General features: G+C 40.1%; 1 protein-coding gene across 2 annotated transcripts in view; it reads right to left on the bottom strand.

Moving 5' to 3' along the window:
* tfpia (tissue factor pathway inhibitor a) overlaps positions 1 to 18,122 on the bottom strand; it is a 49,654-nt gene that overhangs the window by 21,341 nt on the left and 10,191 nt on the right. For both annotated transcript variants that reach the window (XR_013936654.1, XM_080497928.1), the window contains exon 2: positions 1,196 to 1,399. Coding sequence is in view for 1 of the 2 variants with exons in the window: in XM_080497928.1 (XP_080354054.1) it covers positions 1,196 to 1,399 (204 nt within the window). In the remaining variant the exon portion in view is untranslated. The remainder of the gene's footprint in view (positions 1 to 1,195; positions 1,400 to 18,122) is intronic.

Raw genomic sequence — 18,122 nt, 5'->3', positions numbered from 1 at the left:
CCTATGGGAAGCGCCCAATGTCTACCAAAAGAAGTATTTAAGCAGCCAAAGAAATTAGCGAGAGGCGCCATTTACACAATGGTTTCAAGTGAAAAATGCAAACTTTTGCAAAATTTTGACTGGTCATTTACACCAGTAATTCCCAACAAGTGGGGCCTGAGCCCTAAAGATTCATGTTGCATCACACAGCCCACTTGATTCAAAGTGGTATCACATATTTTTTAATATCTTAAAAATAGATTAATAAATATTTAATCATGTATGTCCCAAAACTGCAAATGGCACACTTTTAATGTAAGCACAAAAGTGTGCCATTTATTTAAAAAATATTACAAAAACAAAACAAAACTTAAAAGCATCTGCAGTGTACACACAGGTAAGGCGTTGAAGAGAAAATGGCGCCGCATCAGGCTAAACAGAAAGATGAATCAGTCAAACGGAGCAATTGGAGCAATGGTCAACTGAATTCATATTTTGTGGTGAAAAACTGGCAAATGAAAGTTTGAAACTGCAAGTGGTGCCTATAATATGAGCATTGTGATTTGATGGGATTTTTCTAAGAACAAATTTAAATTATTTAAATTGTGCTTGTTTTCCACGATAATAAATCCTCTGAAAAAATTATTAAAAGTTAAATACAGCTGAATATGTAGGGTTAGTTGAACCTGTACAGATGAGGCGTTACATTTTCTCCCTCTACAGACAGGCAAAGTATGCAAAATCAGTAATAACATGCAAAATAGCAGCTTGAAATAAATCCGTTCTCATCAAGTTCAAGATCTTACTCATGATTGATTCGTTCAACTTAACTTCATCATCACTTCAGAACTCATAAATAATACAATACCATATTTCTGCAAAGTTCCCCTTTCTCTCATTGACCAAATGCCTTCAGCAAAACTGTGCAGAATTAATGTGCTGGCAATGTTCCACGTTCGCTGCACACTGACAAAATGAGTTTGTAATAGGATTTTATGCCCAAGGTAGCAATAAAGTCTAATAAGGAACAACAGTCCTTGAAAACAAGCCTAATCACTTTGCTAACAACAACATAACAATGCTAGGCTATCACAAATCAGTGTCTTGTGTATTATGACTAAGAAACATCAGCTTTTTCATATTCATTTTGAGGAGTATGCTGTCAAATCAAAGTCAATTTCAAGGAAGCTATAGGCAGCTATAGTGTCCCACTCACCTGAGACAACACACATTTCCTCACACTCTTCCAGGGTCTCGAAATTGTTTTCGTTGCCCCCGCAGCCTCCGTATTCAAACAGCTGACAGTGTCCGGTGTTGACGTTGAAGAAGAACCTGTCCTTGATGGCCTTGCAGGGGCCTGGCTCATCCTTCAGGGCACAGAGCTCATTGAAGATGAGAAGTTCCGGCTGGGCTCCATGTGCTGAGTAAAGATAGGAAAAAACATGTTTCAATACTCTACCTTGAGAAGAAGGGACGACTCAGGTGCAGCTGTGTGTGTGCTCGGCTGTGTGGAAGAAGGAATAAGGTCATATCATCCAAACTTAACCTTGGGCTGTGTGATCAGTTGATGTTTTGTGTGGAATAATTTCCTGAATGGGGATATACTTTCACAAATTGCAGTCTTTGTAAGCTGGTTTGCAGAGGAGTGTTTTCTGAAAAGAAAACATTTGAGCATTGGAACATGGCCAACGATGAAACTATTATATATAATAAGATTATATATAATGATGGAAGCTATTCATATTTTTCTTGAAAATCTATATACCAGAGCAAATTGAAAGCATAAAATATGCTGTAATGAAATAAAAATGCAAAAATGATTGATTTTCACTCGATAGGTTGTCGTGTAAATGGGGATCAAGTCTGCAAAAATATTTGTACAATAGATACATTTAAAATATCTGTAAAACTCAATCACTGAATTTCTTCAGGATGTCAGGTAGTCCAGGTCTTGGAGACTCCAACTCCACCTTCAGCCATATATCAAATTCATCTTCCTGAAGGTTTTATCCAGACGAGGTTGGGAGGCCTGGAGCCAACCACAGATACTGAGCTAGTATGGAGCTCAAGAGAGGCCATGGTCTGGAAAGATCACCTGTTTTTCACAGGGCTAACACAGAAATGCCTCAACACATAGAGAACAGTCACCTTTGCCCATCAGATTCAAACCAGCACATCCCCTTTATGTTGGCAGCTTTAACCACTACACCACAAGATAACCAAAATGTTTTCACATCCAGATCCTAGTTTGGATACGGGCCCTCTACACCATTAATAAAGAACCATCAGGGAGCAGCTTAATCCCCCCACAGTACATAAAAGCAGATCTAAGCAGGTGGCAGCTGGAAGGGAAAAGGGCTCAGCGAAATCAGCAGAGGCTTCACAGCAGAAGCTCAAACTGAAGCAAATCAACCAACTGAGAGACTGCATCACCAGATTTTAAAATAACTATCGTTATAGTGGGAGAATAAAATCGCAAAATTCACAATTACAAATATGATAAATTGTTCTGGACAGTACAGAACTCTATGCAGGCAAAGTAATTCAGGAAAGCTAGTGTTTGTGAATTTCTGAGGAGAAGTTAGGGTTCACTCCTGCAAATGTTAAATTGCTCTCTCAGCATGTTGCTGGGAAATGCCTGCATCTGCCCCTCATCCCTTGCTGTTTTTAGGTCAAGTCTCCACAGCGGTGTGCTTACTTCACGGCCCCAATCCCAGTTCACTGCTCAATCTGGGATCTCTGTGCAAAAGGAAGGTCTGAGGATGAGTACAACGTCTACGTCAGACGTTCAAAGCACTTTCCTTTCCAACAATACACATGTGAATGGTCGACAACCCTGGGCGGTTCATGATCATTGGTTTTCTGCTCGTGCGGACAAAAGAGAAATAATTCGGCCTGGCAGGCCTATGCAATCAATACCCAGCAGCACCACCACACACAAAGAACTCACCTGAAATGCTTACATGTGAAAAGTAAAGCCGTTGCTCTGGATTTCAAACAAGGGGTGACACGTGCCTTGTCGGGCAGTATGCGTAATTATTAGTGTGGGAAAATCTTTACCCACCCGCTCTTTCCCTACAGGGAGTTGGACTTGAATAAAGCAATGATTTGACGTCCAGTTTATTGTCACTCACTGTCAGTCTCAATGTTTGTCCATTGTTCAGTTTATGGCAGCATTTTGAACCATGCCAGGAAGTACGGTACACTGTCAAGGAGTTTCACAGCTACATCTTTTGTTGTTGATCTCTAAGCATCTCTTGATTGGCTTGTTCAAGTTTTCAGGTTCATTGTTCTGATTACATAGCCAGGTTCTTAACAGCTGTGTGTTTCGATGCCTTTCACAGTAAATGATGCATTTACCAGGTTCTGGTAAATTGACTGTGTGAATCCCCACAACCCTGAATTGAGGTGTTGAGCAGAAACACTGATCCACAAGTTGCTCCCAGTGGATGAATACAGCCCCTTACATGTGACCTCCATTAACTAGGGAGTGGCTGCACCTCTGCATCCTAGAAATAGTCTGATTGGTCAATGTGGAAAATAAGGAATTTCCCCAAGGAGATCAATAAAGTAGGATGAGTTTAACAGCTCTTCTCTAGTAAAGTTCACATTCACTAAGACATCATCTCAATCACACATGGAATTTTTTTTTTACATGTAACATGATGTAGTGAAGCAGACGAATCGCAGCCTTTGTGGTCTGTGTATGTCTTGTGTTCGCTGACACTTTAAGGCACATTCTGAAATTGTTGGAGGTGCATGTCAGGTGCTGCCGAGGCTCTGCGGAGGTGGTTCACATCAACACGTAGCCATCAATGCGTATCCTTTCCGTATGGACTATAAATGATGCTTCAAGGTGAGATTTGTGACTGTGTGAGAGTTTGTGTAGCATATAATGCAGTTTTGAATGCTTTTACTCATAATTTCACTCCTCACTGCAATCCTGCTCATGATCATTCTATAAAGTGTCTCCGTGTTCAGTGTTTGCACACTGTATCATTGATGCACACCTGTAATTTCATTATATTACACATATAATGCCAAAGAGAGATTCTTCTTATCTTATCTAACATTGCTTACTTGAAGTTTCCCGTTTGTTCAAACTCGAGAGGCGAGTTTTCCTCCCTGCGGGGTACAAAGTTCCAGAAAAACTTTTCCTCTCATGGGATCCACCCTGTTTTGTCCTCGTATCCATGCTGCAGCCAACAAACAGTCACAGGGTAATGACGACAGCAGCTTACCACTTCGGCCCACCTTCCCTCTCCACCTGGCCAATTATTCACTGTCCCTCATAGCAGGGAATGGTGACACCAATCAAAAACCCCCAAATCATCCTGCCTTCTCCTACACCGGTGGCATTTATTGCTTTCCCATGTGGTGATGTCTGGGGTGCTTCCCTGCAGAGTCTGAGGCTTTTTCTTCATTGTATTTGCGTGGTTCTTTCCTGGGCTGATAAGCAGCAGCAGACTTGATCATTCAGCAGCAGGGAAATTGCACATCAACAGAGGTGATGTGGGTCTGTGTCTGACACCCAGCACATTTTGGCTACGTAAACACACCCCACCAAAACCTCACTAGACAAACTTCAAGGAGAAATAATTGCGAGGCAAGATTGTTTACTCTCCTCTCCGTCATCAGGAGCCTCCAGCTACCATGGCTGCAACAGAGTCATTTCTTATAGCGGGGGCAAAGGAAGCAGACATGGAGCAGACTGGCCTCTGAGCGACAGTCTCTAGTAAATACGAAAGTTAAATAAGCCACAATCTGTCTGTCCAAGGAGAGCAAAGACAGGTTCTTCCTATTGATTCCTGTTCCTCTTTGTTTGAGAGACAAAGTACAAAAAGCCTGGTGTTCTTCAGCCACTATCCAGACAGAAACATTCTCAGACAGTCCTAGGGAAACATCATCGATCAAATCAAAACATCTTCTAGACTAAAAATGGTGCTTGAATATATTGAACTGTGCACTTGTAAATTTACAAAGTCTTTAAAATGTATAGTCTAACATTTAAGTGGGAACCACACGCAACATGATATGTTCACAGTCACAATAAAATGATAAAATGTTGAATTGTCCAAATTAGAAAACTTTAGACATTGTTAAAATATTTCTTCAAATTGGACATGCAATTAAAAGCCATGAGAAAAATATGTTATTTGTAAGTCTGCAAAAAGCAGCAATAACTGCTTTGTGAGGTATTTCAGTTTATTATCCAACAAAATGTGGTTTTAACTGCATACTCAGAATGGCCTGGAGAGATGAAAAAAATGTTGGCAAACCTATCAAATTAGGCTTTAAACTAATGAGTTTCAATGGGAGAAAATCAGCTCGGTATCAGTTTTGGATTCCAAAACAAGAAGTGAAAATGTAGTATCCTTCATATTGATAATGGCCAACAGAAAATGGATTGATGATCAAACAAATATAAATACAAGCAATGTTACTTGACAGATGGGAATGATTCACGAACCGTTCGGGTTTGATTTTCTTTGGGTAATAGAGTTTTTTCCTCCTCAATAGAAACAAACAAACCCGAAACCCGAGCTGAGATATCTGCATGAAAGCGAGCTACTGCACTGCTTTAAATAACCTATGTGATACATGAAGAAGTTAATCTTTTAATCAAGTCATAATACAGTCCAAAACTATAAAAAGCACACACCCCCTTGAAAATGCAAACAATCCCTTGGGACAATGGACATATCAATCCAAAGCTCCAGATCTGTCAGCAAGAATCCTCCATGTTGTTGGACAGAGGGAAAACAAATACAATCCCCTTTGCACAATGCATCAGCAAAATCCTTGGAGGCAGTCCAACAAATCAGCCCAATCCTGCAAATATGGGCTGCGCTAAACAGTGCTGCAGATTTCACATACATCAAATTTCCATTGGCAGCTGATCTCCAGAGTATCGCTGACAGGTTGAGCTCAGCCAACAATTGCACGAACTTGGATAAAGATCTGAGTTTCTCAACGTGTGTGCGCCTTGCCAAGCACCTCTGTAATTCTCAATATGGGCAGACCGAGTCTGCATGAGGCCCAGTCCCAGCATGTTTTGTGTACCAGGAGATTATCCCGAATGCTCATCTTAGGAGAAAAAAAAAGGTGGGGGGGGGGGGGGGGGGGGGGGGGGTGAAATAACAACTGTACAGAAGCCATGAAGCAGATGAAGAACAAGAAACAGGTCAATACCAAGAAAAAAAAAGAAAGAAGGAAAAAAGAGCAGCAAAGAGTGAATGCCATTTTATCTTCTACTGTATGTCATGCACTGTCCACTCAGAGAAAAAAAACAAAACTCTCTTTTAAGGATAACTTTAGGACAGGTTTCTTATGTTGCGCAACAAAGACATAAACAGTAAGAAAGTTGAGAATATCCTGATGCTGACCAAGGTGAATAAGTGATTGCAGCATCAGAACAGGACAAAAAGGTGTCAGACGTCAATCAGATTCAAAACATGGTGTGGACACTCTAGAATTGGACATATAAGAATTGTCAAACTACTGTCCAGGTGCGTCGATTTCCTCCGCCAGTCTGAAAAGACGCCTGTGTGGCTAATTGATGGTAACAAATTGCCTGTCAGTGTGAATATTACAAGTGTGTGTTTGTCTGTCTCTCTGTTTAAGCTGTCATGGACTGTTGACATGTGCAGGGTGGACTCTGCTTTTACCCATAATTTGGATTTGCTCCATTTCCCCAACACCCTGAACAGAATGAAGCAGTTTAGAAGGTGGATGGATCAACTTTTAAAATATAAAATACAGAAAACATAGATTTAGCAGAAACGTTGTGTTTTCTATGGTTACAAGCCCAGTTGTGGATTTTAATATAAGATATTTTCTGTGTTCACCTTTTTTGCTTCAGCTGTATCTGTTGAATCTCATCCGCTGCTCTTCTTTAACCCACTGATTTCACTTTTGTAATCATTTTCCAGTAAATAAGGCTAAAAGTTAGACAAAGACTATGGGAATAATGGTATTGGAAGACGACCCATTCTACCGAACCACCCACAGTAACTCCTACATGTGACCTGGTGCAGAATTCAGACTTTTGGGTGTAAAATTGTAGAGTAGATGGGAGTTTAGACAGCTGGATTTTCGCAGCTGTGCAACAAATAATGACTGCAAAAGTAAACAAATAAATCTGCAGTAAAATCTTGACTGATGCTGTTGGTTTATCAGCTATAGGGAGATAATGATGTCAAGACTGCCACATGTGTTGATGCTCACTGCGCGACTCTGGAGACGAACAGAGACTCAATTGCAGGTATTTCAATAGCTGAGATGAAACAGTCCTACGAACTGCTGGAAGCCACAAACACAACTGCAGCTCTTCATGTGTCGGAAAAAATTTCTGTGCGAAAAGTTCTGAGCTACTAATCTGCATAAATGTGCTGTTAAAATAACACTGCCGCCGATTGAGGTTTTTGCTGGTCAATAAAGTAATCACTTTTTGTTGCCTCAAGGTAGCAACATGCTGTCGATGTCTGACCTCACCTCGTTTTAAAACCACATCGCCCGCAGGCGAACAGCTGCGCCAGACAGGAAAATGGGAACTGTTACTGTCTGAAAGAGCAACTCAATTGGCACAACACTTTGCATTGAGTGCATGATGCGTGCGAGATTGCTAAGATGCAGAAAAACATCAACATCATCAGTGAAAGCATCTTAATGACTTTTTTTTGGAGATCAAAATAAAGATTGGTTACATTTGTCTATTTCAGTTGCGTTCTTCATTCTTTTTATACATACAATATCTCCAGGACTAGAAGCAACAAAGCAGACCCCAGAACATGATAATCCCTCCACGATGTTTTACAGTCGACTAGCAGCACTTTTCTTTCAAGGCTTCATCGGGTGGTTTATAAATGGAGTGATGCACTGTATTCTCTTTGAGCTCTACTTGTGTTTCATTGACTCCAAATCCATCACAATTCATAAAACAGCACGGCCTTTCAGTTTTATGAATTGTTTCAATTTCCACAGTTGTGTTCTCCTGCTTTTGGTTAGTGGATTGTTATTCAGTTATCCAATTTACACAATAGCGTTTGAAGCGACAATGCATGGTTTTTGCACTTTTGTTTCATAAAAGGTTCACGCTTACATGGCAACATTGTGAGGTCTGTTTACATGGAAACAACAGTAAAGGCCAATATGATGGTAGTCTTCATTTGGGGCCACTAGTGGGTGCTGTTGGTTGTTTTTGTTATACAACAATTACCTTTAAATATTAACAATCGCAAGTACAGGGACATTCAAGTGGACAGATGACCCAGTTGGATTGCTATTCCGGGTGACTCAACTATGAAACTACAAAGTCCCAGGAAGATTCCAAAATATGGACCGGGAGTCATGACACTTTGGAAGCTGCCGTTGTTGTGATTGTCCATCTACGTGTACATGTTCAGAAGAACTAATTACTACTGCTGTGGTGCGCATGACCAATCGCAGCGATTCCCCCGTCTACACAGAGATGGAGCGTTTTCACATTTTCGAAAGCTTCTATCTTGGGAGCCATTTTCAAAAAGTTGTATTTTCAGTGGTTCCAAGCACCGTTGCTGTGTATACGGTTAACCAAAACACAGCAAAAGTTTCACCTGAAAACGTTGTCATGTTAACGGGGCCTTCTATTCATAATTTAATAGTCTAAATCTATCAATGAGGCTCATTTGCTCTCATTGCCCAGAATGTTAAAAGCTTTCGAAGGTGCACTTGGTTCCGACTGTGATTGTGTAAAACGCATTGTATGTACTCAGGTTAGTCATCCGTGTCAGAACACTCATTTCTCCACTGAGTCATTTCACTTAATAGTTCTTGGGTGCAAATTCCATTAAATGAAGGTAAGACTGGATTGCAACACAGAAGTAAAACCAAGAGGGTGGATCGACTGGGCCAGTACATTCAGCCCCAAACACATTGTGATTGTATATCAGAGCCATGCCCTAAGGCCACTGGACAAAGGTGCTCAAGGTGAGTCATGCAGTCTGTTGCAAAGTTTTACAGCTGATCTCGGAGTAAATAAGGTCACTTTCAATGTGTGTTTATGTGTACACCTACATTTTTCTGACATATTTTATTTGCTTTGCAAGCAGGGTGTTCCTCGCTGTTTTTAGAGATTCCTACCTACCTCAAAAGAACATGAAAAACCTCACCCTTTGATTAAAATTTCACCAATATCTTGAGTTGTGCAATCACTGTTTTTTGCATGAAAGTGAAACATTTTTCACTCCACATATACAGCAAATGTAACATGAAACTAATCTAGAGAATAATAATGACAAGCTTGTATAAAGCCACAGAAGTACAAGATGGCATGAGTCAAGGCAATTGAGAAATGTTAACTGCCTGATTATTTTTTTCTTTTCTGTGAGATGACCTTTTCCCAGGAGCCTGATGACAAAATGTGTTGAGTGGAGGGCGAGGGGGGCGGGGGAAGAGGACTGTCTAACAATATTAACAACTTTGTTAAGATTAAAAAAAAAAGTAAATTCATTGAGGGTCACAAATAACTCCAGATGTTACGAGGTATACCGATTTTCAATGTCTTAAAAGTAGGTGTCAGCATTTGATTCATTCATGTCACAGAGGGGGCGATGGTGCATCAGGCTAAAGAGAAAAAGGCATCAGTCAAAGAGAATAACGCATGTAGCAAGAGTTAAACAGAAAAACGTTTCATAGAAGCAACGTACAAGATTTGAGCAGAATGCATCTTTTGCTGCAAATAACTGGCAAATGAAAGTATCAAACCATGGAACCTGAAGTGGCACCACTCCATCAAACACCCGAAGATGGTGGGTAAACCCAAAGAGTTACTCAGACTAAAGGAAGTCATTATTACAGAAAGAAACCAAATTTCACATATATTGCATGATGAGGGTCCCTCTACTTTTTCTTTTCTTGTGATTGCCAATGGCAAACACGTGGGTGCCTCGAGAAAAAAGTTGAAAACAACTGGTTCAGGAAGTCATCAACTGGACGCAGTCGTGCTTGCAGCTGATTGATTTAAGACGATTACTATTTTCAAGATCATTAATTCTGGTGCATCAACTGGTACTTCTCACACTTTTGAGCTCATGTCAAGCATATTGGTTTCCCTTCGAGTTTTTCTGAGAAGCTCTGCCAAACTGAAGAAAATACAAGAAGAATTTAATTAAGTGCTCAGATACATACTTAATGTGTATGAGGCTACGAGGAGCAAAGCAGCGATGGCTCAGTAATTGCAAACCTGCCAGCGAGAGGGTAGGGGCAAAACGGAGAGAGACAATGACAATGATCCTGCAGATCATTTCGCATTCAGCTCATTAATGCAGTCGACTGTGGCCTTTGAGCAGCACGACAGATATGACCTCATTTCGGCACTGATCTTGCAAACAGGAGCAACTTGCTTCCAACCAGTCTTCGTGTTTGGGAAGATCAAAGTTTGGAGCAACTTCCAGTGCGCTTTCTCCAGCGGATCAAAGGAATTAAAGTGAGACACGGACATGTTCGTGCCTCCGGGAGAAACGTGTCGGCATTAGTACGAACAATAAAAGCTTTGAAAGCTTGTGTATTGTGCGGTTGGGGGGGGGTGGAAAACAGACTGGGGGGCTACCCCGAGGAGGCAACTAGCAATGAAACTTGTCATGCCCAGGCAGTGGTAAATTTCATCGTGTGTGGTTTGATCCAGAAGGCACAGAGCAAAATCTGCCAGGACTCATGGTTTTTACGCGAGAACTCATATTTACCAAAGGTAGCTTTCAGATCTCTGTACGTCTGTGCGTTTTGTTTGTGGTTTAGCGAGACTGCAACTGTGCTTTGAAGTAAGACTGCAGGGAAACCTTCTTAATGATCTGTAATGCTTACGGGACCCATGCATTTTAAATCAGAGCCGGTGTGGCAGGTGGTGAGGGAAGAGAGAACGCAATGAGAGTTAATTGTTGCTTCAGTGCTGGGTAGTTTTTGTAGGCTCATTTGTCTATGCCAAGACAGATTCAGCATTTATCTCAGCCTGTCTTTCCGACCCTCTAACTCCGAGGGTTTATTTTGTCATGCTCATTCATACAGAAGACTGCGGTCAGACAAACGAGTAGGAAAAACCTTCCCCCGCATTTTAAAGCTTAGCTCACCTCCACATTTCTGTCAATCCCGAATAGCTGGTTTTATCAATTTTTCCACCATGAGCTCAGTACAGGTAATCGCTCTCCTCTTCAATGGCAATATGTTTTTCCCCAGTAATATCTAAGTTGAGCCCCAGCCTGTTTCCCCACAGAACAAAACAATAGTGGGAACCACAAATCCATTTCACTTCGGCGATTCTGCCAAATCCTCACTCCGACATCTGCAAAAGTTCAGGCACTGCCGAACCAAACAATCCCACTCAATGCCAATTAGAGGCCGTCTCTGCTGGTTCTCAGACAATCAATTGCACAAAGTCTTGAGTTTACTCAATGGCACTCAGACAGGGGATGTGAGGAAGATTAGTTTGCGAGCTTGCGCGGCAGGTTTTAAACATCTTGTCCAAAAAAACCTGATAATGCCTGGCACGCATCTCCGAAGTTAAACTTGACCGAGGGTGGTGAGTTTTCAGTCCATAAGGGGCATTTGACGAACAATGTCAAACCCTTCGCCATAAGTTACATGTGCCTTGAGGGGAGATTGTACCAGCGAGCCATCTGCCAAGCTGAGGAAGACCCAGTTACAAAAGGCTGGCTGAATTATTCATATTGTCACTTGTAATAACAACCAAATGACTCAAGAATGAAGGCGTTGAGTCCAGATATAGAAAATGCAAAGGTGAAGAAACACACATGATGTTCATTCAAAAAAAGAATGTACCCATAATGCTGAAATTAGATTAAAATGTCTTGCGGAAGAAGCTTTGAAAAGCTTGAAATACATTACTCCAAGATCAACACGGAATGCTAGACTTGGTTCTCAGGTAGACCCCTTATACACAAAGTTTTCAAGTGAAAATAGAAAACTTTTAATGTGTTTCTTTTATCTGTTTACACAACAACAGTGAGTCAGAGTCACTGACACAAGCTTTTGAAAACGTCTCCCAAGGTGTAACTTTTTGAAAATGCTTATGCTGTCACATAAACAGTGTCTGAGAGCTTAAGTTCTTAAGGCAATTTCAGACGACCCAATATGTTTGTGTGAGTATTTGTGCAAATATGTTCATGTGTGAACATGGTATTTTTTGTTGCCATTTTTTGTTGTTTATGTATGTGTACTCAGAAAAAAAAGTAATTGTAAATTATCTACTGGTGACCTGTTTCTGTTTTGGTTTTGGAAGGTTCACACTTATTTCAGCTATGACACAACATCAGTGATGTCCAACTTATTGAACTTGAATTATATGGACAGGCTTTATAGCCTGTGAGCCAAAATCTGCCCCACAAGAGGCTCCAATACAGATCGCCAAACCACCAAGCAAATTGTAGAACACTGTAGAGGAAATCAACAAAGTGGACAAAACAACACTGAGACCAGAGCTGAGATCGACATGAATGCTAACTACCTCGTTGCTCAAAGCCATGTTGCTCCTATGCCTGCTGTATTATGCATGTTTGTAAAAACATATTATGCATGTTTGTAAAAACATGCATAATACAGCAGGTATAGGAGAAAATGTTTTGGACATTTCACTGTATTTGGCACCAGAAGGTTGCAGTAAAATTGGCCTGATGTTGTGGTTATAGTGATGTTTCCGTCATAATTGTTCGGTTTCATGAAAATATCGACGATTTCATCGCGTACATTCTCCAGAGTTTGGGGGATGAGATCTGGTGATGGAGTTCATTCAATCATTTATTTGAGAAATATGTGTAATCTAAATGCAGATGAGCTCAAAAGTGAAATTAGCTATACAGGTAAATATGAAACAATCAAGAAAGATGCAGTTGATAAAAACACCCGAAATGCTCAGTCTCAATTACTCATTTCAAACACAAAATGGTATCAAAGACTTTTTTTGCAAACCCCTGAAGCACAAAGCGTATTATTTATACAACATTGTTGACAGCGCTTACAGTTAAACTGAGGATTGTTTAATGTTGTGAGGAAGCAGCAGAGAGTGGCTAATCACATTCCTTTCCAATGCAGCAACACAAAATCTATTTGTTGTAACGCAATGCTACGAGAATATTGTGCAATTCTTCAGCTGGTTGATAAAATACTATCACAATAACATTGAAAACACTCAAGTGAAATGTTCCTTCTCAACCCTTCACGCTCTCAAGATCCACCTTCGAACAGATTTCTATTGTCTACAGCAGACCCGAACCACAGACACACAAAGAAGGAAGGATATTGTTGTTATTGGATTGGGGACATCTGCTCTGCCGTGGATTATTCTAACATGACATTTCTCCAGAGAACATTCACACTGCAGTGTCTGCAATGCTGTGCAATGAATTCAATACAAGCCTGTTAACCAAACCTGTAATCACACCTCTGCAATGTTGATTCCCACAATGCATTGCTTTTGGGGAGAACTTTTTTTTTTTTCCATATATCAAGAAATGTCATAATTCAACAGACACTCACATGGCCAATCGTCTCGCCTGAGTATCTGATCTAAAACGCCCTTTTACCTAAATGAATCAATAATCTGCTGCCAATGGAGCTGTCATTTGTTCACAGTGAAAGGGTCTTCCAGGACTATACAGTCTGCAGCCATCGGTGTTTGTGTCTTAGCCTCGCCTCATTTGATGCGGATCTGATTACATGGCTGAATCAATGGACTGGACAGAAAGTGAGTGCAAGTGGCTCATTCCCCATCTGTGCAAATGTCATCCCCACCCGACTGTACTGTAGATGCACTCTTCATTAGACCCAGGGATCGATACGGTGGTCTTTTTCTGCTATAAAGGTTATCGTTCAAACAGAATAGATGCAGGAGGAAGAGGGAGTTTCCTCCATTTTTGGCGACTGGAGACAGAATGTGGCATTTGAAAGCTTCCCAATGAGGGATTAACCCTTCTGATGCTCGGGGGTCACACAGTTTCCATTCTGCTTATCTAAAATAAGAATCTATGTATGCCTTTATTGATGAGATCGATTCCTCTACATTATAAATTTCACTCAACAAGGGAAACTTCACCGAACCCGGACACGAAAAGGATTGACAGAGCGATAGATGGCGCTTCCAGTTATGTTGATTAAATAAAAATCCAGTAGCGCTATTCAGTTTATCCTTGACAATGAACACTATCTGATGCAATCTTCTCATATTTCAGTTGAATAACAGCATTCATTGGCGGCATTCACTACAATAAGGCACAAAAAATACACATAAGGCCTCTACAGACTGTGTGACTTCCGCAGTCTTGTGAGTGCACTGCTTCAAACTGCCTGATGTGAATTTCATCAACTGACATTGCAACATCTCAAAGTGGTGGTCACAGTTGGAGGTTGCTAGTACAAATCTAAGGCTCCAATTTACACAACATTTAAAGCAAAAACACCGTGTTTCTGCATTTCCGTTTATAACGATGTCCGTGAACACGGAAACGGCTGGAATGCTGAAGATTATGTAGTTCGCATGTCGGGCCGTGAATTTGCACAATCTGTTGTTTTTGTAATGAAACCATACACAGATGCGCACAAAGAACAATAAGCTATAAGCATTAACAAAGGCAAACGTTCAAATGAACATACAACTGTCAACTATAAAACTTCCAAGTCCGTGCAAAATATGGACTGGGAGTCATGACACCCTGGAGGATGCCATTGTTGTTATTGTCCATCCACATACTGAGGTTTGTATTTTCACTTGAAAACATTGTGTAAACCTAAGTTCAGTATTGATGCTCCATAATCTCAATGTTAGCACTTCTTGGAAGAAGCTCATTCATAAACTAATTCCAAGGAAAATCTAATTAGGAAAGATGCTAATATTCATGCAACTCAGCCATTTGTGAGATCTGAGTGGCTTCGTAAGCATTGAAGTGTTTGATCTGCAGTAAACAGGAGTCCAGTGAAATGGTGACAGAGCTGCACTTCACTGCATGTGAATGCAAAAGCTACCACCAGAAGCTGCCAGCTTTGCAACTGTTTTCATGTATTCCAAAATAACTACGTAAGTATCATAACTATGTAACAGTAATGGGATAATAAGCCTGATGGTGCTGGCGTGTCAATGTGGGGGTAAGTAGCTAAAAAGCCCATCTGTTGATAAATATGAGAATGTGTTAACAAACCCTTCTCACATTTAATCAGTAGTGAGTGAATTGTGGTTCTCACACTGGTGGGTTGAGATATTCCAGCAAACTTAGTAGTTCAATAAAAGTCAAATGTAATAACGACTGTTTGCATCCGGCTCTTCAGTGAGTGAGGGGAGAACAAAGACGTTGTGATGGATGAACCAGAGACGCTTCAGTCATAGAGGAAAAATAGAGAGAATTTGGGTAGAAGTTGTGTAAAACAGGAAAAAAAATACTTGAAAACAACTTGAGAGATGAAACTACAGAAGAAAGTTTTACAGAGAGTGTTTTCAGATGAAAATGTACATTCAATTATTTTGGATGTTTCAACATTCATCCTTCAAAGCTTGAGGATGCAAACATCCTGCTGTTACTGTGATTTCTTTCTCTGGATTTTCAATTAAATGTTATTTCTTTTATTCACAGTTGGAGTTAAAACTTCATATTTGAGTCACACGAGTTTGTATATTAAACCGTTCTGGAAGCATCAGGCAGCTGCACAGTTTTTTGGTTTTTTTTTTTTTAAATCGAAACATCTTGTCAAAGAGAGAGTTTGTTGACATTTTTCCTTTCAGAATTGTGCCTTATTGTCTCTTCTGCCGTGTTTATCATTTGCAGATCTTGTAGCAGATCTAAAAGGCAGGAAAGCTGAATGCATTTGAAACCCGGTGTACCACTGCGAGGTTGTGCAATTTGTTTTTGTAATTTTTCTTCCCATGCACTGGCATTGAACCCAACAGCGCTCAGCGACTCGATACGCACGCCCTGCAAAGTTAAAGCACTTCTCTCTCTCTCCACTTTAATATGCCATACAAATTCAGCCTCAACTTGTTCGTTTATGTTTCATTTTCCCTCAATGAGGCATTTCCAGCAGATAAACAGACGCCACACAGCAAAGGAGAGTTCGTTCACTTTATTTTATTTCAAAAATGATAAATTAATATAAAAACAATAAAGACACTGAAAATGAAAACTGAACTGAAAGGAGTAGTAGTTTATTAAAACTTACACCCTCCCCAGTTAGTCTCTTTGTGTCTTGTAATTTTTTTTATCCTTTTTTTTTTTTTTTTTAAACCAATCACATACGCATAACTTTTATAAATTTGGAATAACCACAAAATAAACCAAACAAAGCAACCAGTAAGTAAATGAACAGATAAATAAACAGAATGTGTATATAAAAAAACATATTCCTGTTGTATGACTGCACTCTGCGTATTGAAATACTAAATGTTTTTAAAGTTCTGTGTGCACATGGATGTATAAAACAAAAAGCTGCCTCGGCTCAGTTCAGCTGCAATCGGCTTGGGCGGTCAAAAGAAGCCCATCATCCCTTCCACCCTGTCTCAACTAGTACAGACTGCAGACAAAGCAGCTGCCCTCTCGTCCTCCTTTCTGTGCGACTTCGACAAGTTCAGACTTCGTTCACCTCTTTCCTTCACTCCCTGAAACCTTTTGTCCAATCTGCTCGCTGCCGTGTGCAATTAGTCTGCCCACCTTTTTATGATGAGAATCTTTTTTTTTTTTTTTTTTTTATGAAAGGAAGTGTCCAGAGAATATATATTTAAGAAATGACTGCAATAAGTCATTTATATATCCTCTTGCTACATTTCCATTCCAGACATCTGACCATCATTGCTCATTTCCATATGAGAGAATAATAATAACTCTTATCTCACTCAAGTTCAGTATCCTGCAAGACTCATAACTTCCTGACTCTGTCCCCCCTAAAGAAAGCTTACATTCATGGTCAGTACGACTCATGCAGGAAGCCCTCCCATCCCCTTATCCATCTGCAGGCGGCCGGCCGAACTCAAAACTTTCCAGACTCACAAAAGATAGCGCTATCTTGTTTAAACAAGCTAAAGTGAGTGACTCAAAAAGGCAAGCTCTGTCCTAATTAGCACCACAGTTGGTGTCATTCACTCCGAGTGCAAATAGAGGCCACTTTAGTCTCGCACCAACCAAATGAGATATTCCTCATAGAACTTCAGCTGCAAAATACTTCACAAGATATAATGATGAAAGAAAACAAAGACAGGTGAGGAGAAATTTCAGCAATAATCCTCCTGTTTTTTTTTATTACGAGCAGATTGCCGAAAGGTGATCAAAAGTAGTTTTATTTTGAATGAATGGAGAAAAAAATATGTTGACCAGCCTGGAAATTCCCATACTATATGAATAGAATATTACTATAATGAAAAGCAAGAAGAATGATGTGGTAATGTAAAATTCAAAACTTTATCAACAGACATTGACCACGTCAAATGGCAAGAAACAACAGTAAATGCTGAAATAATTTAAATATACAACACTGCATGATCAAAAATATAAAATGTTTCTATTTTAGAAAAATATTCTCTATTTTCTATATCAATGGGAAGGATACAATACTGATTGAATCAAATAATGCTATCACCATAAATAAATCTGAGTGACGGATTAAAAAAAAGGCTTTAAGCTGAATGCAAGAGAAAATTCAATATCTGACAGACAGAAAGACACTAAGCTGAATTAATGGTTCAAAACAAGTTGTATGATGAATAACCAGAAAAAATGTCTTGGATACAAAACTCGATAATCTATGATGTGGTACAAAAGCCTTGAATACTTGAGTTTCTATCTCCCTCATTGAACACGTTTTGAATGAGTGATATTCAATATTTTTATATTAAATAAAAGAACAAAAGCTACACAAATGTGAAAATGTTGCATCTTTCGGTCTCACACGTTCCCTTCAGGTGATGAAAAGTTTTTCTTTGGTGCACTGCATAATCCAAAAAGTAACAACACACTACAACACTCAGTGTTTGGCATTTCGGTCCCATGTGTCCCTCGGGGATATGAGCCTGTGAGCCGCACCAGCCACCCCTCCTGCTCGCGAGGAAATAAGATGGCACAAAGATTTCTCGACTGTCAGTTTTAGGAGAGCGTCTGCTGCCAAACCTCAGTCACCCCGAG

This window comes from Blennius ocellaris, assembly GCF_963422515.1.
Source record: "Blennius ocellaris genome assembly, chromosome: 6".
In the NCBI taxonomy this organism is placed as follows: Eukaryota; Metazoa; Chordata; class Actinopteri; order Blenniiformes; family Blenniidae; genus Blennius; species Blennius ocellaris.
The sequence above is the reverse complement of the archived record's forward strand: the minus strand, read 5'-3'. Positions and strand labels throughout refer to the sequence as shown.